This window comes from Hippopotamus amphibius, chromosome 14, assembly GCF_030028045.1.
Source record: "Hippopotamus amphibius kiboko isolate mHipAmp2 chromosome 14, mHipAmp2.hap2, whole genome shotgun sequence".
NCBI lineage: Eukaryota > Metazoa > Chordata > Mammalia > Artiodactyla > Hippopotamidae > Hippopotamus > Hippopotamus amphibius.
This window is the reverse complement of record NC_080199.1, coordinates 80020484-80041596: the sequence shown is the minus strand read 5'-3', so window position 1 is coordinate 80041596 and position 21113 is coordinate 80020484. Positions and strand designations below refer to the sequence as shown.

Genomic DNA, 21113 nt, shown 5'->3' with positions numbered 1-21113 from the left:
CTGCCAATGCAGGGGAAATGGGTTTGATCACTGGTCCAGGAAGATACCACATGCCATGAAGCAACTAAAGCCTGTGTGCCACAACTACTGAGCCTGCACTCTAGAGCCTGCAAGCCACAACTACTGAGCCTGAGTGCCACAACTACTGAAGCCTATGCATCTAGAACCAGTGCTCTGCAACAAGAGAAGCTAACACAATGAGAAGCCCACGCACAGCAATGAAGAGTAGCCCTGGCAAAGAAAGCCTGCGAACAGCAACAAAGACCCAATGCAGCCAAAAATAAATAAATAAATTTATTTTAAAAATAAATAAAATAAAATGACTATATTTGTGTGGTTCTATTTCTGGGCTGCCTATTCTACTGATCTATTTATTTTATATGCCAATACCATGCTACCTTGATTACTATGGCTTTTTAATGTTTTTTTTACCACATTTATTGAAGTATAATTTGATACAGAAAAACTGTACGTATATATGGTGTAGGACGTGATGTTTTGAGGTTTTTACTGTCTTGAAATAGGAATATAATTGCTTAATCCCTACCTCACATCATACACAAAATTAACTTGAGATGGATCACAGATGTAAACATAAAATCTAAAACTAAAAAGCGTATAGAAGACAAGGTAGGTAAATATCGTCATAACCTTGGTAGGCAAAGATTCCCCAAAACAAGACACAAAAAGTACGAATCAGAAAAGCAAACGGTAAATTGGACTTTATCAAAATGTAAAACTTGGGCTTTTCAAAAACAACATTAACAAAATGAAAAGACAAAACACTGTCGAGGAGAAAAATCTTCCAAATACATTTATTTTACAAAAGATATGGATCCAGGGACTTCCCTGGCGGCACAGTGGTAAAGAATCTGCCTGCCAATGCAGGGGACATGGGAACGATATCTGGTCTGGGAAGATCCCACATGATGTGGAGCAACTAAGCCCGTGTGCCACAACTACTGAGCCTGTGCTCTAGAGCCTGCAAGCCACAACTATTGAGCCTGGATGCTACAACTACTGAAGCCTGTGCACCTAGAGCCCATGCTCTGCAACAAGAGGAGCCACTGCAACAAGAAGCCAGAGTACCGCAAAGAAGAGCAGCCCGTGCTCGCTGCAACTAGAGAAAGCCTGGGCACAGCAACAAAGACCAAACACAGCCAATAAATAAATAAATAAACTTATTTAAAAAAAAAGAATCCGCTTGCCAATGTAGGGGACATGGGTTCTATCCCTGGTCCGGGAAGATCCCATATGCCATGGAGCAACTAAGCCGGTGTGCCACAAGTACTGAAGCCTGAGCATCTACAGCCCGTGCTCCGCAGCAAGAGAAGTCACCACACTGAGAAGCCTGTGCACCACAATGAAGAGCAGCCCCGACTCGCAGCAACTAGAGAGAGCCTGCGTGCGGAAACAGAGACCCAATGCAGCCAAAAAATAAATTAAAAAAAATTTTTTTTAAAAGATAACTTTAAAAAAAAAAGAAACTTACTTACAACAATCAAGAATTTCAATACTCATTTGAGAGTACTACTCAATGAGAGATTGACAAAAATGTAACTAAATGAGATTCTAAGATAAATCTGCTTAATGTAAGCTAACAGGGAGAAGTTACTGCAAACCTGATCATTTAAAACTCATTAAAAAAGAATTACCTGTTTATATTCGTTAACACAACTTTGGCAGCAAAATCTCATCTGCTGACCTTCAATGACCAGGACATTGTTTCCAGCACCTTTGCTGGGCAGGTACTCCCCGCACTGCTCACAGCAATTCATCACTAGACCATTGGCCAACCTGTACTTGTTAAAGCACTGGTTACTGCACAGCTTATGTGTTACATTGTTAACGCTGACTTCATGACGAATCTAAAAGAAAAACCAATTTATTAAATAAATGAACCAGATTAGCACCACATATATCTAATTTTTTCAACAGAAACAAACACCCTCTAGTAATCTCTCAGTGGAAGAAATATTCAGGTAAAAGACTTGAAAAAGCACATTTCACTATTCTTTCATTTTTATCTTTGATTTCTTTGTAAAATCATTCTTTGACTTTATAAAAGGGAAAATAAGATTCACAGAACAAAAAGCAACAAAATCAGAGACATTTAAGAATTACAGAAAATGAACTGGTTAGCAGCTTTTGCTATGACCTGATTAAAAATAAATGGATTGGGAATTTGTATTATAAACTTCGCTGCCCTAGAAAGCTGGGGTGGGGGTGGGCGAAGGGAGGCAGGATCACCCACACTCCGGATGGTGTCTGTACACACAAAGTTCTTGCTCTGCTCTGCTCTGTGTAGCTGAGATAACATCGTGTCCTGGGTGTGCACAGCTCCAGGGTAATGCCGACCATGGGCAGTTATCAAGGACCGTGTTAAGTGAGGACTCCCTGCATGCCTGGGAGATGGCAATACCACCTAAGAGATGTGAAGTGACCTACATAATTCCACTCCACCTGCTCTACGTGTTCCTGTAGGACTGGCTGTTTCCTTCATGTCCTGAACCTACACTTGCGTTTAGTGTGGCTGATAAGAACAAAATCCACCACAGAACTACTGCTTTCTTTATGAGGACATTCAATGCCACAGAAACAGATGCTCACTCCCTGTACTATGGGAATGGGACATCTGTTATGAAACAATTCTAACATCCGCGTTACTCTTCCCTTTAACTTCACTGAGTAGACTCAGGACACGTCCATTAGGTAGATGGCAAAACACAGAATAGCACCTAAAAGTTAAAATTACCGCTGTTAACTTAGATAATGATTTAAGTAAGATATAAAACTCCAGACCTCTGTTAGTTTACTGCAAATTGTACATCTTGATTTATTCAGAAGTCTCTTTCGAAAATTCTGGTTGTCTTCATAGGGAGACAAACAGGATGTACTACAAAATCTTTGGAAGGATTCACTTGACTCCCCTTGAGGAACAATAGCAGCCTTTTTTGCAGGTGCATCTCTGAAACACAAGGGATAGACACAACTTAAGAACATCGCTTTTTTTTTTTTTTTTTTCCTGGCTGCACTGCATGGCTTGTGGGATCTCAGTTCCCCGACCAGGGACTGAACCCTGGCCACAGCAGTGAAAGCCCATAATCTTAATTACTAAGCCACCAGGGAACTCCCTAGGAGCATTGCATTTTAATAAAAGTCAAATATGTGAACAATAATTGACATTTTTCATTTTCTCATGATTTAATCTTAGGAACCAACTATAATTTCTGGATCTAGAAAAATCCACTTTTTGGTTTCATTGCCAAGAGTTTTTAAATAACATGGAAAGAGATTCAGAGATTAAAAAAATATTGTGTTGTCACAGGTTATAACCTTTAGAACCTTGCCACAGGTTCTTAGGACTTCTAGAAGCATTCATAAAGGGTGTTAGCAACCAGGTAGAACCAAGGTAGAGAATGGGGAAGGGGGTGAGGCAAAGGCAGTGGTGGGAGAGGGACGATTATTTCTATACCTAAACTAAATTTTCCTGCCAAGAGTAAGTACAATACGAGTGACCCACAGTTCTGACATATGCTAGGATAACTCAGGCTCAATAAACCTGAAGAAACCTGTGCATCAATCCTATCCACAAATCTCTGCACCTCCCTAAGTACATTCAGAACACACATTCATACTAAAAACAGAGCTACCGTATGACCCAGGAATCCCACTACTGGGCATATACCCAGATAACACCATAATTCAAAGCGACACATGCACTCCAATGTTCCTGGCAGCACTATTTATCACAGCCAGGTCATGGAAGCAACCTAAATGTCCACCAACAGATGAATGGATAAAGAAGATGTGGTACATATATACAATGGAATATTACTCAGCTGTAAAAAGGAGTGAAATTGGGACATTTGTAGAGACATGGATGGACCTAGAGAGTGTCATACAGAGTGAAGTGAGTCAGAAAGAGAAAAACAAATATCGTATATTAACACATATATGTGGACTATAGAAAAATGGTACAAATCAACTGGTTTGCAAGGCAGAAAAAGAGACAGATGTAGAGAACAAACATATGGACACCAAGTGGGGAAAGCAGGGTGGGGGGTGGGATAGGATGAATTGGGAGACTGGGATTGCCATATATATATTACTAATAAGAAAATAAATATTAAATTGTACACTTCAAATATATGCATTTATTGTATGTCAATTGTATCTCAATAAAAGTTCTTAAAGAAAAAAAAAAAACACATTCACACCGTCAGTACCAGTCACATGGAGCCATATCAAAAGGTACAGCTTACTTTTTACATGTCACATTGCGTTTCTTTGGCGTACGCTTGTGAGAGAAGGAAGAGAGGCAGGTGGTAGAACAGAAGAGGTGAGCAGATCCTTTTCGCTGATACGCCGTCTGTCCCTTCTGTAAAGGCTTTTTGCAGTTTGCACAAGTGATTTTAACTGGCTTAGTGGGTTGCTGCTGGGCGGAAGGCTGGAAAATCTGTTTAGGAAGCGAGGCCACTGGCGACAAAGAATCCACCCCTGGCTGTTTCTGATTTCGGGGAAAGGATGCTGATTGGGAGATCCAAGAATCTTAAAAATAAAACACACAAGAAAAGTCACGGAATAGTTAAAAACTCACATCAGAAAAATACTTAAAATTTTCGTTTTGCACACGTTTGAGAGAATAGCGAAGGAGCCTTGCCGTACAATCCCAGGGGAGCCATCCACTTCGTGTTCTGAGCGAATGCTGGTCTATTGTGCCAACAGTGGAAATGGCGGCCCTGGGACTGTGCAATGCGGTAGGCAGCATCTCTAAGTCAGACCCCCTGCGCTGGAGATTGTGTAAGTAATTTAAACCTGGTCTTGGTATTCTCAGCTACAAATCACGATATCGAACCTATCGGTGTTATGAAGACTAAATGAGAGGGAATTCCCTGGATGTCCAGTGGTTAGGACTCTGCACTTTCACTGCCAAGGGCCCAGATTCAGTCCCTGGTTGAGGAACTAAGATCCCACAAGCCACGCCGCAGGGGAAAAAAAAAACAAAAAACACTGAAAGGAGTTCCCAACGGCCTGCAGAGCAACATGCCTAAGTTTTATTGTGACTACTGCGATACATACCTCACCCATGACTCTCCATCTGTGAGAAAGACACACTGCAGTGGTTGAAAACACAAAGAGTGTGAAAGACTACTATCAGAAATGGATGGAAGAGCAGGCTCAGAGCCTGACCCACAAAACAACCGCTGCATTTCAACAAGGGAAGATACCTCCAACTCCATTCTCTGCTCCTCCTCCTGCAGGGGCAATGATCCCACCTCCCCCTAGTCTCCCGGGTCCTCCTCACCCTGGAATGATGCCAGCACCCCGCATGCGGGGCCCTCCTCCTCCTGGGATGATGCCAGTGGGACCTGCTCCTGGAATGAGGTCGCCTATGGGAGGCCACACGCCAATGATGCCTGGGCCCCCAACGATGAGACCTCCTGCTCATCCCATGATGGTGCCCACCCGGCCAGGAATGACTCGACCAGACAGATAAGGAGATTGGGAAGCCTCTTTATATCAGTTTTATATTACTTGTTCTGCTTCACCAGGAGATCATGGTGCTGTGACTTGGGATGCTTTCTAACAGGATGACAAGGAAGACGTGCTCCCCCTTCCTATCAAAGAGATAGTAGTTTTGGAGGGGAGTAGTGGGACAAAAAAAAGCAATTTTCATTTGTATTGTGAAATGTGAAAATAAAATTGTCAACTGCTTTCATTAAAAAAAAAAAGACTGCATGAGATAGTGCATATAGTAAAGCATTACGTGTTGTACTCAGGGCACTTCCTACAGCATTGCTTGTTTTCTAAGAGAAAAGTATTAATACATTATAAACTAAAGCAAATGTACAAATATAAAAATTAAAGTCTGATATGATACCCATTTTCATAACAGCTTCCCCCTTAGCATTTTGAAAATTTAAAGCATATAAAGAAGCTGAAAGAATTTTACTGTGAAAAATGTCCACCAGGTAGATCCTACACTATTTTACTATTTTCGCTTTATCATGTCTTTCTATTTATTCGCCCCTCTAAATAACCTATCTTCTCTATATATTTTAAATAACTTGTAGGTATTAGTACACTTCCCTCCAAAATACTTCAAAGTACATGTAATTTAGACACAGCATTTTAAAGCAACTCTGTCTACAATTATTCACCAGCCTTCTAGACTACTTGCCAGGCATTAGTGTAGATGGTGGGTTATGCAGGAGACCCAGCTTTCCCACCTCCACACAGGGACTCTGCCATCGAATATTACTGTTAGCTTCAAAATGCTACAATATCATGTACAGGTGAAACAGAGATTCATATCAGTAGGTCTAGGGAGAGGCCTGAGATTCTGCATTTCTAATTACCTCTTGGGTAATGGTGAAGCTTTGAGAAACAAGACCCAAGAGTATTCAACTATTCTGTCATCTCTCTTCAAAAATCGCTTTTGTCACTAGCTAAAGGCCTATGGCCCCTCCACCTACTCCAGCTTCGAATGCCTCTCATAATGCTGCCACCACTGACACCTCTACTGTCACTTCTAAGTTCCCACCCCTGCTTCTAATTCTGTCCTATTCCAGATATTTTCACCTTAACAGCTAAAACCAAAACACAACGAGTAACCAAAGGAATTTTTATACTCCACAGGAAGGTCTGCTGGCAAATATGAAGTATATTCCAATACAGTTTTTTCTTTTTTCTCTTTTTTTCTGGTCACGTCACACGGCTTGCAGGATTTTACTTCCCCAACCAGGGACTGAACCTGGGCTCTCAGAGCGAAAGCCCGGAGTCCTAACCACTGGACCGCCAGGGAACTCCCCCAATAAAGTTTCTATACCAAGCACTCAGAAGTTTCTTCATTGCTCACTCTGCCTACTTCTGAATCATTCCTTTAGAAAACAAAAAACACATATTCATTATAGAATAAACATAGGATGCGTTCTGGGATCAAACTTCTCTGTATATCATATAGATAACAAACTAGATTCAATAAATAACAGAAATAAAAGATAGCAAACCATTACAAGATTTGCCATTACCATTACTATGAAAGAAATAAATATTGGGCTTTAAAATTTTTTTTTCGGCCACGCCACGCAGCTTGTGGGATCCTAGGTCCTCGGACCAGGGATTGAACTTGGGCCCTCAGCAGTGGAAGCATAGTCATAACCATTGGACCGTCAGGGAATTCTCTGGGCTTTTTAATTTCGTACACCTACCCACACTTAAAGGGGACATAGTTACTTATAAAGCGAGACATCAACTATACTGCTCAAGAAAGAGACTCTGCAGTTTTTCTCACTTTAGCATCGGCGCATACATAAAGCAAATGTTTTTTATACTGCAACTATTTAATTTCTCATTTCATCAAATTCTTATATTTATTTGTTTATTGGCTGCTTGGGTCTTTGTTGCTGCATGCGGGCTTTCTCTAGTTGTGGCGAGCAGGGGCTACTCTTTTTTTTTTTTTTTTTAATGTTCTGGGTTTTTGGCCCCAAGGCACGTGGGATCTTAGCTCCCCCACCAGGCATCGAACCCATATCCCCTGCATTGGAAGGCAATGACTCAACCACTGGACCACCAGGGAAGTCCCCAGGGGCTACTCTTCATTGCACTGCGCAGGCTTCTCATTGTGCTGGCTTCTCTTGTTGCTGAGCAAGGGCTCTAAGCTCTTGGACTCTAGAGCACAGGCTCAGAGCTTGTGACCCATGGGCTCCGCGGCATGTGGGATCTTCCTGGACCAGGGATGGAACCCGTGTCTCCTACACTGACAGGCACTGTGCCACCAGGGAAGTCCCTGAAGTTTATAATCTGAAGTGCAGAGCTCAGTGGCCATTTTTACAATGAATATTGACTTCTATGATTACCACCCAGATAAACACACAGAAAACTTCCAGGGTTCTCATGTCTTTTCCAGTCACTTCCTTCCTTTCCCACAAGCCATCGCTATCCAGACTTCGAAGATTAGTTCTATCCTGGTTTGAACTTCACACATGAAATCACGTAGTAAGTACTCTCTGAGTTTCATTCACACTGTTGAGCATTCCACTGAGTGGCTGATACTATTTACCACTCTATTGCTGCTGGACATGCGGATTGCTTCCCATTTTTTTTGGTGGGGGAACATCAAAGGTTTACTGGGTAGCGGCTATTGGGCTTACTGTCCACAGAAAATGACCCTGGAGCGACACCCCACGGTGTAGGGCAGACAGCAGGCAGGACGCAGGAGCACTCTTTGCTACTCAGGGGAGAAGGAGGCTACCATATCTAGGGGGAGGATTGCTTCCAATTTTTGAATATGATTTCTGTACATGTCTTTTAACAGTTTCTTGGGTATTTATCTTGCTCAGGATTTGTAAAGATTCTTGAATTCAAAGGTTAATTTTTTTTCTCCATTTTAGAAAACCCTGTTTCAACTCTTCTGCCTCATTTCTTTCTTCCTCTTTCTGGGACGTTGATTACACATCCTTTTCATCAAGTGTCCTAAGTCTCTTACATTCTTTTCTGTATTTCCCCCCTTTTGGTTCTGACTCAGTCTGGATAATATTCTGATACATATTCCAGTTCATTCACACTCTTCAGCTGTGCCAAACCTACAGCTACTATGTGGACCATCTGATAATCCTATCATCTGCACCCCTTGTGGGCTCACGTCTATTGTCTGCTTTTTCTCTTTATTTTGTTATATGGCCTGCCTCCTCATGTCCCTGATGACTAGTTTTACATGAAAAACTGAAAGAAAAAGAAAAATTGAGACTCTGGATTATGTTAGCATCCCCAGTCCAAAGGTCGAAGATGCTTTGTTTTGTTTTTAAACTAGTCTACTTCTTTGTGGGCCCCTGTGAATCTGTTGAAAGTTCCCCTTAGATTCTCAGCAGCCTTTTCTGAACTGAACACATCCCATTGGAGAAAAGCAACCCCAAGTAAGAGATGACCTCTGAGGCTCCTTCTCAGATATGAGAAACCTCATTTTTTCAGTGTATTTGTAGCTCTATGATGCTTTCGATATTTTCTGTACTTTGTCTCTCCCCACCCCCGTTATTCTCTGCAGGAGGGACAGGAGTTAGCCATGGATTGTTAGTCTAAAGCCTATTATTATCAGAAGCAGAACTTCCTAGAATCATTATCATGGCCAGAAATGCTTATAATCCAACAAAAATACAACATAGATGCAAAAACAATTTCTAAGTTTGGATATTTTCTTTGATGAGACATTGCTATTAACATAAAGATATATGATGACTGAATAAGTTTCACTGAAACACAGTCTACCCTAAAGGTTAATGAAAAGATTAAATGACTCAAAGGTCCATTCTAATGGACATAATCCTATTTTCCTAAGATGTTACACAGTTTTGTTTATATTTTATGCAGAGCCATAATTTTATAGGATGAAATTTGAACCCATAAGCCCTAGATTTAAACATAACTCCAGAAATTCTTATCTTGCTTTGATTTTTTTTTTCTTTTTCCTGTGCTGGAAAACCTTCATTCTATATAAGTGGGAAGCACTTAGCAACTAAAGTAAGACACTCTGGGGGAGCTTTGACTCTAAATAATAGCAACAATTACAACAGTAGTATAATTGCCACCATCTTATTCTGTAAGTTTTCTGGCAAAATTGGTTAGTTTTACTAAAGCTGACCGTAAGCAAAAAACAAAATGAAGGGTTAATACTAAAATCAGACAGCTTTTTACTATGCTGCATTCAACTTAAAGAGGGAAAAGAGCAATGACAAGAAGACAGTCCTTTTGACAAGTGACTCCACTTTTCAGAAAGCGTCAGACACATCTTCACCATCAGTCTTCACCTGACAACTCGGTAGATACTCTTCTTAGAATTCTGGACCAAATGGTGTTATTTACAGGATATAGTTCTGTAACTTTTGTCCCCCGAAATGGAACTTCAGAGAATCCAGGAACACTGTAAATTCATCTACACTTCATAGATAATACAAATCATTGCCATAGCATAAACAAAATAGTTCACATGTAGTTAAGAACTTCATATACATGAATGAATGTCAGTTTAATGCTTCTTGTCTTTCTGTTACATTTTAAGATCACTGATACCTCAAGTCATGAGAAAATATTGCAAATAAAATACACTTTTGAATTAATGAGATAAAGGGATGATAAGAATAAAAATACATCCAAGAGTAATCAAAACTACTTTCAAACAACCTTTGCTAGTCTCAATTATGTCCACAATTTGAGTGGAGTGACAGTATAGTATCTAACTACAGTATACTTTTTTACAGCTAAGTGTCAGTCTATGTGCTATGCTTTTAAATTGAAAAGCATGTTATTGATCCACTTCACCATTAAATACACAACTTTAATTTACTCCAGAAGGTGAAATACAGTCAAGGCTGAAAAATAAAAGAAACACATGGCAAGGCTTCTGGTTTTAACTTCACTTAAAAGCCTATATGTTCTTAAGATTTAATTCATGCTGACACAAATATACATCTAACATTTAGGAAATAATTACAAAACAAAAAATCAGTAAAGGTGAAAGAAACAAATCAATTCTATTGTAATAATTTTAAGAAGAGTGAAAGAAAGAGATTCAAAGGAATGATTTTCAATGGACATTATTTCAAGTGTTCAACATCATCTTCAACTGCTTTTAAGCTTAACACATCATTCCACATAGAGGTCACAAGTTTTTAATATTATTTCTCAGGTTTCACTCAATAAACAAAAGATGTACATAGTAATAAGCAGATGACAAATGAATGAATTCATAAAAAATTTGCAAATATATTTTTAAAAGTTCAATGACGTAAGAGAGGATATAACCTTTAAATGATCAGTTTAGCAAACATTAATAGCACTCCTACCCCTGAGTAGAGCTTACAATACGAAAAATAAACAAAAAACCCACAATTTTTTGGTGAGGGCTTGAAATCATGGTTTCATTAACCATGAAAAGCTTTAAAAATATGTTGACATTTGACTTAGCAATTTCACCTATAACAACTTTTCCCTATAAAATAAGTGTGACAAACTTAGAGATATTCATGAGAAAACTGTTTGTAACTGCAAAGACCAGAAACATGCTATCAAATAAATTATGAACATAAAAACACTATTATATTTGACATAAGCCAATATACTAAAAACGATGAAATGTCAAATGCTTCCCCTCCAACTCAGGTCAAGAACAAGACAACGGAATTCCCTGGCAGTCCAGTGGTTAGGACTCAGCACTTTCACTGCTGAGGGCCTGGGGTTCAGTCCCTGGTTGGGGAACTAAGATCCCACAAGCCGTGAAGCATGGCCAAAAACAAAAAAGAACAAGATTTTATACTCTGATCACTTCTATTCAACATTACATAAGAAATAAAAGGTGATCTGCCAGGTCAAACTACTTCCATAATAAAATTAAGATTATCTGCCTTTTTCACGGTGTTGGCACCTGCACTAATGGTGCATAAGCACAGATGGGGGAAACTGCTGGCAGTGGAGCCAAACAGCACTCGTAAAACTTTCTTCACTATCAGGCCCTTGCAGAAAAGAAAGAAAAAGTGACATCTTTACTTCTGCTGTTCTTCCAACACCAACTAGTGAACACAATTCTGATGCTAACCTCCGGGAGTTAGCACGAGCCCTCACCTTGAAGGCAAAGTCCACTGACCTCACTTCACATGCCACCTGGATTTCTGGCCAACTTAGGAATCAGGGAGGTTCCTAAGGCCCCTTCAGGCTTGACAATTTGCTAGAGTGACTCAGAGAACTCAGGAAAGCTCTATACTTACAATCACAGTTTTATTTAAAAGATACACATCAGGACCAGCCAAATGAAGAGACATACAGGGTGAGGTGAGGAAGGGTCCCCATGCAGAGCTTCTGCACCCACTCTCTGTGGGATCAGGTCGCGTCACCCACACAGCACGGATGAGTTTTTACTGGATTTCATCGTGTGGGATTATTCGCTGCACATGACTGGACTCAATCCCCAGCCTCTCTCCTCCACTGGAGGAGGCTGGGCTGGCTCAAAGGACCAACACTTGAATCACATGGTTGGTCTTTCTGGTGACCTTCCCTCAGACTTAATCATTAGTCATTAGGAATCTGGTAAATTTTAAGGATTTATTCTCTCTCCCAAGAACCAGGGACAAAGGTCAGCGAAAATATTCATTGTAAAACAGAAGTCCTTGATGAAAAAGTAAAAATTAGTATTAATTTTACTAAATTTCAGCCTCTGACTACATCTTAACACTCTGTGTGATGAACAGGGAAGCATCCAGAAACCACTTGTGTTTCGTACCAAAGTACAATCAGAAAGAGTGGAGAAAAGCACCTACAAAATTGTGGCACTGCAAACTGAGCTAGCCTTGAAGGAATGACAGACAAACTGGTTATCGACGTTTTCTTAAAATAAGTGTTTCACTAAAACAAAACAAAACAAAACAAAACAAAACAAAACAAAACAAAACAGTATTTGTTGCCAGTGAGAAAACTTAAGCTTTTGAGTGAACATTAAAATCTTTGAAAACCTGCATCCACCACTGCTAGGGTGACAGCTAAGGTGTCAACATTTAGAAGACATAAGTAACTAAGTGAATCAACACTTTCCAAATAACCAAAGCACAATGTTACCAAATTATACAAAGGTAAAATTCATTCAAAGATTAGTGAATTTTAATGTAATAAAGTATAAAAAGTTCATTATATAGTTTCAGATTCCACACTGCAACAAACTTTTAAGAAACTACCACTTAATCAAGTTTTGGTGCTGTGTCAAAAGGAAAATGAAAAAACTATCCATAATTAACTAAAAAGGCTACTAAAATACAGCTCCATTCTATACCACACATGTATGTGAGGCCAGATTTTCTTCTCATACTTCAAACACAAGAAGATATTGCAACACATTCAATGTGGAAATAGATTTGAGGAGCTCTATTAAGCCAGACTTCAAAAAAAACGGTAAAACAAAGTCACTTTTTTCACTAAATTTCTTTGAAAGTAATTATCTTTCATTAAAAATATTTGTCCCATAATACACAATTATTGTTTATAAATACTTTTCAAAATTAAGTTTTTATTTCTAATATGATAACAGAGAAAACAAAACAAAAAACTCTGGGGTCCTCAATAATTTCCAAGAGTGAAACTGAGACCAAAAACTTTGAGAACAACTGTCCTATAGAAATAATAAACAATATAAACAAAGACATTTAGTGTATGGAGTTTCAACAGTAAAAAGTGAAAAACCATATAAATGCTTAAAAAGTAGAGGAATAAATATCTGAAAGGGATATTTTATAGCCACTGAAACTTCTATTTCTAAAATGATGTAACATACTAAAATTTAGATTAAATAAATCAAGAGAACACGAAACTATACACAATATGCTCTAATTTCTATTTTTAGAACCACACAGGCAAAAGATTGAAAGCAAACAAACCAAAATTTTAAGTTGTCAGTCACTTCCACTTACTGGGGTAGGTGACAGATACTATTTTCTAATTTCTAACTATGATTTCTTTCAAATGTTCTGTAATATTCTCATAACCAGGGGAAAAGATTAATTTAAAAAAATTTTTAAAGAAAAAAAATAATAGTGTTCCATTAAAATAATAAGTGATTTGGTTCTTAGCTCTAGTTACTTTCTTTTTTTTTCCCCCAGCTCTTCATTGGAGTATAACTGCTTTATACTGTTGTGCCAGTTTCTGCTGTACAGCAAGGTGAATCAGCTACATTTACACATATATCCCCACATCCCCTCCATTCTAGTTACTTTCCAGTCCTTTCCTAAAATTCTAAGTTGGTCAATAGCTAAAAGCACTAAAATGGCCAAAACCAAACAAATAAAAACCAAAACAAACAACAAACAAAAAAACAAAGGACACACCAAGTTATTAAAAAGCTGCAAAAAAAGATTTGCTAAATGTTAAATTACTTTCATTACATTTTAGCAGAACATGACTGGCCACATAAGAGCCTTTAAAATACAGGTCTCTGATTTGGGACTTTCCTGGTGGTCCAGTGGTTAAGGCTCTGAGATTCCACTGCAGGGGTTCGCTCCCTGGTTGGGGATCCCGCATGCTGAGTGATACAGCCAAAAAATAGCAGGGAAAAATGTCTCTGATTTAAAGGCAAGAAAGTTTTGCAAATTGAAAATGAAGCAACTAATAAAATGCTGATTTAAAACAAAAAATCAGAGACAAGCAGTTCAAAAGCAAACACTTGAAAAGTAAAAACTGAAAGGTCAGGTTATGTAATTACAAGTTAAATACAATTAAATTATTATATAATATTACTTTAATCCTTTAGTTCACTATCCATCTTTTCATTCTATGACTTCTACATCAAAATAAAGATGCTATTAAACGAAGATGGAGGTAGTAGTTATGGGAGTTTGCAATTAAAACACTTCAGATATAAATCACATTGGGTAAAATAGAGTAGACTGCACAGTTTTATTAAGTAAAAAATTCTATTTTAATATGAAAATTAACAAAAAAAAATTTTACATATAGAATAAGTAAAATAGATATAGGTATTAAAAGTAACAACCAAAAGTTTATTTACTTAGGGTGAAAGGAAAATATTTAGTATCAGTTACTGCTTACCAGGACTATGATGAGTTGCAAATCCTCCATTCTGAAATTCATCTCCTGCCACATTCATTCTACCAGGATTAAAAGGTCCTACTGCAGTCTTGGTCTGTGAAGTTAAAGATGGGGTGTATGTTTGTATATTAACACCAAAATTACTTGACTGCAGTCCTTTAGCGACATCTCCCAAGTTGGTATTCTATAGAGATGTTATATTTTAAGTTCACATCTTGCCCATCATTCAGAGCTTAATACCTGTTTCTACAGTTGTAACATTAGTAACACGAATTTCAGAGTCGATTCTGTAGTGATAACACCATTACCCATTCCTGCATTTACCTTACTTCTTGAAAGACTGGAAGTGGAGAAATCCACATCTTTGGTTCTGTTTTTAGTTCCAGGAAGTGCCCATTCAATAAAACTGGAAGAAATTGTCTTTTCCCTTCCATTTGTTTCCATGTCCTCTTCATCATCAATGACAATTGTCTCACTTATACGTCCCTTCTGAGAAGCCAAATCTCTTGAGGAAGGAAGAATTATGGAATATTTTCCTTGTAGCTTTTCATTTCTTGATGCAGCAAATATATTTCTTTGATCAGCTATTATTGGAGTGGAATTTGAAGGAGGTTGTATAGATTCAATAAACACAACATCATCATCACCATCATCTTCCACCGACAAGTGTCTAGATCTATTAACTAAAGGCCTAGTTGGGCCACCAAATGAACTTCCTACGTCCATGAGACTAGCTGCCATCGCTTTACTCCCTAGTAAAACAGGAGTCTGTTCAGTCAAGTCTAGTCCTCCTGCTGAACATTTATCCATGCCAAAGAACCTGTAACACAGGAAGAAAAAAAAAGTTCTAGTATATTATAATTATTGCATTTTACAGCAATTAAATAGCACAAGTGAAATTTTAAATTATTTTATGTGATTTTATCTAAGTCCTTCCTTGAAATAGAAAATAGTACAAGATAATGCCATCAATTACCAATAACCCGGGGTTCAAATACAATCTCTATAATGAATATACTTTTATCTACTAAAATGACTGTGATATTGTCCAAACTCTATTTCTCCAATGTCTTCTGTCATCGTTTTTCAAATTCTCTGCTTCCAAGAAAAAAACCCATGAAATAGGCATAATTTAATTCATTACAGATCAGGAAACAGATCTGGGTAAGCCCAAATAGGACTTAAACTCAGGGCTCTAACTGTAGGCTCCAAATTCTTAGCCACTTTGCTTTATTCAACAAACACTTGTGTGTACACTATGCACCAGACAATGACAAAGGAAAGGACCCAGCAGAGAGACACAGTTGGAAGAATCTGGAGAAGTGAATGATCAATGAAGCAAGGCTCTTAAAGCAGATGAGAGAAGAGGAGGATAAGGATACGTGCAGATGTGGTAGTGAAACTGATCATGAACAAGAAATCACCTTTATTTCAAAAGCAAGAGGGGAAAAGGTAAGCGTATGGCTGCCCCTTGGTACCCGAGGTGGGATTGGTCCCAGGACATCCATGGATGCTCAAGTCCCACACTTAGCCCTCCGAACCCGAGGTTCCATATCTGCAGATCCAACCAACCCTGGACTGTGCAGTCCTGCGGTACCTACTGAAAAAACTCCACGTGTAAGTGGATCCGTGCAGTTCAAACCCGTGTTGTTCAAGGGTCTGTCCAACTGTAATCAGGACATATGTAAGTATGCAGAAATAACAGATGGAAGGCTGAGGGAATTTTACACGTGCTGGCTTCAATTTTCTTAGAAGCTCAAGACAGTGAAGGAGGTGGGATCCGTATGGGTGTTAAATAATTAAGAAAACTCACTCACGCAGCAGTCATCATTCAATTTTAACCACCACATGAAATATGCTAAGTAACATTCTATTCTAAAATTTTCCCAACTAATTTTAAGTGATAGTAGTCACAGTTATACAAGAGGTAATGTTTACTCTTAACAGGTGCTATGCCATTAAATACAGTAATTCAGTAAATGCTTATATAAGTGAGGTGGGAACTCTCCTTTTTCCCATTTTACCCATTAGGAAACTAAAACTCAGAAGATAAGATAAATAATCTGCCTGGCCTGCCCAAGCGTCCATTGCTGGAAAGCGTAGAGTCAGGATTCGAATCCAAGAAATCTGACTCTATAATCTATTTCACAGCCACAACATTGTATGCAATTACTGTACACAATTTTTTAAAAAATTATTTGTTTAATATAAGTGAATTAATTAAAACAAAATCAACACTCAAAGAACTCTATTTCAAAGATAAATAACAAAGCTAAGGGACCAGTTTAAAAGGGTTATAAAGGAAATACAAAAATTAGGATCGCAGCTAACTCATCCAATAAGCTCGTGGTTGATTTTCAAAGTAAAGAGGCAATAATTCAACCTAAACTGAATTAGGAAATATAAGAACTGTTATACACAAATTCTCTCACAGTCCTTTCTGTATTTAAATAAACCTAAAACAGAAAAGAACAATTTCTCAAAAAGAGCTATAGCTGACTTCACAGTACCCTCTGGTGGCTGTTAGGTCCTATCTTAATTTTCCCAAAGAACACAGCAGAAAGGGCATTCTTTATGTTCAGCTCATGGTAGTCATCTATTTCTGAAAAAAAAAAGATTAAGTATTCACCTATTTTCAAATTTCAGAGATTAAAAACAAATTAAAACCTAAACTTAACCCCTATTAAAAGTCATTGTGTATATAATTTAACCATCAAATACTTTAACTCTATAAACATAAGCCTACAAAAAAGTTTTAACCATTTCTATAATAATAACCAAAAAGAGAAAAGGTTATAATTTAGCTAAGGCACTGAGCAAATCACCTCACTTCATTGAGTTTTACTTCCTTAAACTATAAACCGTAAGTGGGGATAAAGAGGATGCTGAGGGACTCTGAGGTTTTTATTGTGATAACTGGACATGAAAGTCCCTAGTCTCTGCCTGGAGCATCCTAAAGGGTGCAAAAATTGTTAAAACCCTCTTCCTTGAGAAGGTATTCAGGCAATACCTTGGCCCACACCCTAGGATTTCAACAGGTGTCTAATCTTAAATATTTATCTAGCTTCCGGGTGGCACCTTATTCATTCATCTACAACTATTTAATGTTTAATTGATCTTCATTTTGATACAATGAAAATTAATACAAAATCAAAGAAAAACCCACACAGAGAAGTATGGAGTTTAATGGGAGTTCCCTGGTGGACTAGCGGTTAGGATTCTTAGCTTTCAGTGCTGTGGCCCAGGTTAAATCCCTGGTCACTGGGAAACTGAGATCCCACAAGCCTTGCTGCATGGCCAAAAAATAATAATAATTATACTAAGAACAAAAAGTTATTAGGCTGGGCTTCCTAGGTGGCACAGTGGTTAAGAATCCACCTGCCAATGCAAGGGACACGGGTTCGATCCCTGCTCCAGGAAGATCCCACATGCTGCGGAGGAACAAAGCCTGTGTGCCCCAACTATTGAGCCCATGTGCCCCAACTACTGAATCCCGTGCTCCACAGTAAGAGAAGTCATGGCAATGAGGAGCCCGCGCACCACAACAAAGAGAAGCCCCCGCTCGCCTAAACTAGAGAAAGCCCGAATGCAGCAAAGAAGACCCAATACAGCCAATAAATAAATAAATAAATGTTTAAAAAAAAAAAGTTATTAGTCTGAAACCCAAGCAAGACTCTTAAGCACAAACTATCTCTAGGTTGTGGGTAACAACCCTGCAAACTTAAGAAGGTATTTAATTAGGGGTAAAGGTAAGAGTTAACACTAAAACAAAGACACAAAGAAGGGTGCTTTGCCCTATTGTGTTTACTTTTAAGTAACATCTCATAATAGTTTTTATTTCCTAAAAGGTGTCACAGTAATCTTTTTAAAAAATTATGCTAAAATATATGTAACATAAAATGCCATTTTAATAACTTTCAAGTATGCAGTTCAGTGTTATAGTTTTTTAAATATGCTTTTTTTTAAACTTGCAAAAATTTCTGTGGAATTCTTAAGTTACAACTGAGTATCATCAATTTTCCTGAGATTACCTTCAATTAAAAAAAAAGTTGAATTTAGTAGCCATTCAATATTCAATTATGTTTGTGTACAATTCAGTAGAACTTACATATTGAAACTAATCAGTTAAAAAAAAAGTAGCTAAAATAGAAACAGTGAGATATTAATGACAAGATTACTATGTGATGAGAAAGGTAAACTAACCTGCTCATGAGCCTTCAAATATTAAAATCACCAGGAAAATATTTCCAAATATTTAATTATTGCCTCAAAGGTTCATTTTTTGGCACCTATAAGCACATCTATATCTTTGAGGCTCTAGAAAAGATAAAGGATGCATGCTACAAAAACCTGTTGATCACTAATGAGTTCTAGGACACATTCTGTGGCACCTCTGGACTTATACTGTCACAGAACAGATCTTTCTTAATATAAAAACATTTATATGTTTACATAAAAATAACATCAACTCCAAAGCCAGCTTCATGTTAGGGAGTATATACTACAAGCATTCCCATTTAAAATTAGAAACACAGGTGTATGATGATTCTGGAGGTTGTACTCACAAATGCAATGAGACAGGAAAAAGAAAAATCAAATGAACAATTACAACAAACAGCAAGAGAATTACTTAAGTGCCTAAGTACAAAACTACTATCCAGAAATCAACAGCCTGGTAGGGATTAAGATGGTAGATTGATCACACACAAGGAACTTCAATCCCTTTTAAAACCCCCATAACAGTAAAGTTCCTATTGATAAGCAAAGGAAAAACAAAGAAAAGAAACAAAAGGAACAAAATTTGATAAGCTGAAGAACAGGTGGATGAGCCCTTAACCAACTCTGCCTGAGATAGCCAAACTCTAAAACAGTGATGGAAAAGACTGAGAAAATATCCTGACTTACACTGCAGAACCCTCACAAGGCTGAAAACCTACAGCTCTAGATATCACTTGAATAGGGAGCAGGTGGCTAAAACAGGATGATGTGAAATCCCAAATCCTTTCTCTCCCTCCCTCCCTCCCTCCCTCCATGTTGGTGATGACAGGTCTTTCCCTACCCCGGCCCAAGTTCTAGACTTTTATTCTTCGGAGAGGATAGAATATAAAATCTTTGTCTCAGGTTTACCAGGCACTGGTGAATGTTCAATATCATGCATGTGAAATGCCCCCTCTTCCACTTGATTTCCAGAGAGTTGGCATCCAGGCTTCTATTTTCCAAGCAGTAAACTTTCCTGGAAAACTTCTTTCTCAGAAACACTCCTTTCTGCAGAATTAGGAACGCAAAAAAAGAAAGACCTAAAAATAATGACTTTAGAAGTTCTCCATCAATGGCCAAAAAAGAATCACCCTACAGTGAAGCTCCAAGCTGAAACTTCCACGCATTCTTCCAATCTGTTTTATTTTTTTTTAAAGGTCTTTTTTTTTTTCCCACTTATTTTTGGTTGTATCGGGTCTTAGTTGCGACATGCATGCTCTTTGTTGTGGGCTTATTTGCCCCGTGGCATGTGGGATCTCAGTTCCCCTACCAGGGACCGAACCAGCGCCCCTGCACGGCAGGGCAGATTTTTAACCACTGGACTAGCAAGGAAGTCTGCCAATCTGTCTTCTATTTTCCAATTCTTAATCATGAGTAGACCAATCAAGAATTATGAAATATCTGAAGAAAGCTTCTAATAAGAAAAACAGTTGTTAAAAGAGAAAAAAAAAAAAAGGAAAGAGAAAAATGGAGGAAAAAGGAAACATAAAATGAAAACCCATAAGGTTTCCCTGGTAGCACAGTGGTTAAGAATCCACCTGCTGGGACTTCCTAGGTGGTGCAGTGGTTAAGAATCCGCCTGCCACATGGAAGCAACCTAAATGTCCATCAACAGATAAATGGATAAAGAAGATGTGGTACATATACAACAATGGAATATTACTCAGCTGTAAAAAGCAATGAAACTGGGACATTTCTAGAGACATGGATGGACCTAGAGAGTGTCATACAGAGTGAAGTAAGTCAGAAAGAGAAAAACAAATATCATATATTAACACATTTATGCAGAATATAGAAAAATGGTACAAATCAACCTGTTTGAAAGGCAGAAAAAGAGACACAGATGTGGAGAACAAACATATGGACACCAAGTGGGGAAAGCGGGGAGGGTTGGGGGGGGGGAATGAACTGGGAGATTGGGATACCAAATTGTACACTCTAAATATATGCAGTTTATTGTATGTTAAAAAAAAAAAAAGAATTTGCCTGCCAATGCAGGGGACACAGGTTCAATCCTGGGGAAGATCCCACATGACTTGGAGCAAGTAAGCCCATGCGCCACAACTATGGAGCCCGTGTGCCACAATTACTGAAGCCTGTGTGCCTAGAGCCCGTACCGGGCAACCAGAGAAGCCACCTCAGTGAGAAGCCTGCACACTGCAACAAAGAGTAGCCCCCACTTGCCACAACTGGAGAAATTCCACGCAGCAACGAAGACCCAAAGCAGCCAAAAAATAAAAATAAATTAAAAAAAAAACCTGAAAACCCATAAA

At 38.4% G+C, this 21113-nt stretch overlaps 1 protein-coding gene and 1 pseudogene across 17 annotated transcripts in view; one reads left to right on the top strand and one right to left on the bottom strand.

Moving 5' to 3' along the window:
• ZMYM5 (zinc finger MYM-type containing 5) overlaps window positions 1-21113 on the bottom strand; it is a 28906-nt gene that overhangs the window by 4124 nt on the left and 3669 nt on the right. For 6 of the 17 annotated variants that reach the window (XM_057707488.1, XM_057707489.1, XM_057707490.1 and 3 more), the window contains exons 3-7: window positions 14908-15403; window positions 14584-14677; window positions 4266-4551; window positions 2803-2968; window positions 1656-1868 (exon numbers count right to left, since the gene is read on the bottom strand). In XM_057707488.1, the coding sequence (XP_057563471.1) occupies window positions 1656-1868; window positions 2803-2968; window positions 4266-4551; window positions 14584-14677; window positions 14908-15393 (1245 nt within the window). In that variant the 5' untranslated portion in view covers window positions 15394-15403. Of the gene's footprint in view, window positions 1-1655; window positions 1869-2802; window positions 2969-4265; window positions 4552-14583; window positions 14678-14907; window positions 15404-16007; window positions 16184-17093; window positions 17186-19710; window positions 19849-21113 lie in introns of those variants that run through there. The other 11 variants (XM_057707479.1, XM_057707478.1, XM_057707480.1 and 8 more) reach the window with 4 other exon arrangements.
• Window positions 5023-5500, top strand: LOC130835715 (U1 small nuclear ribonucleoprotein C-like; annotated as a pseudogene).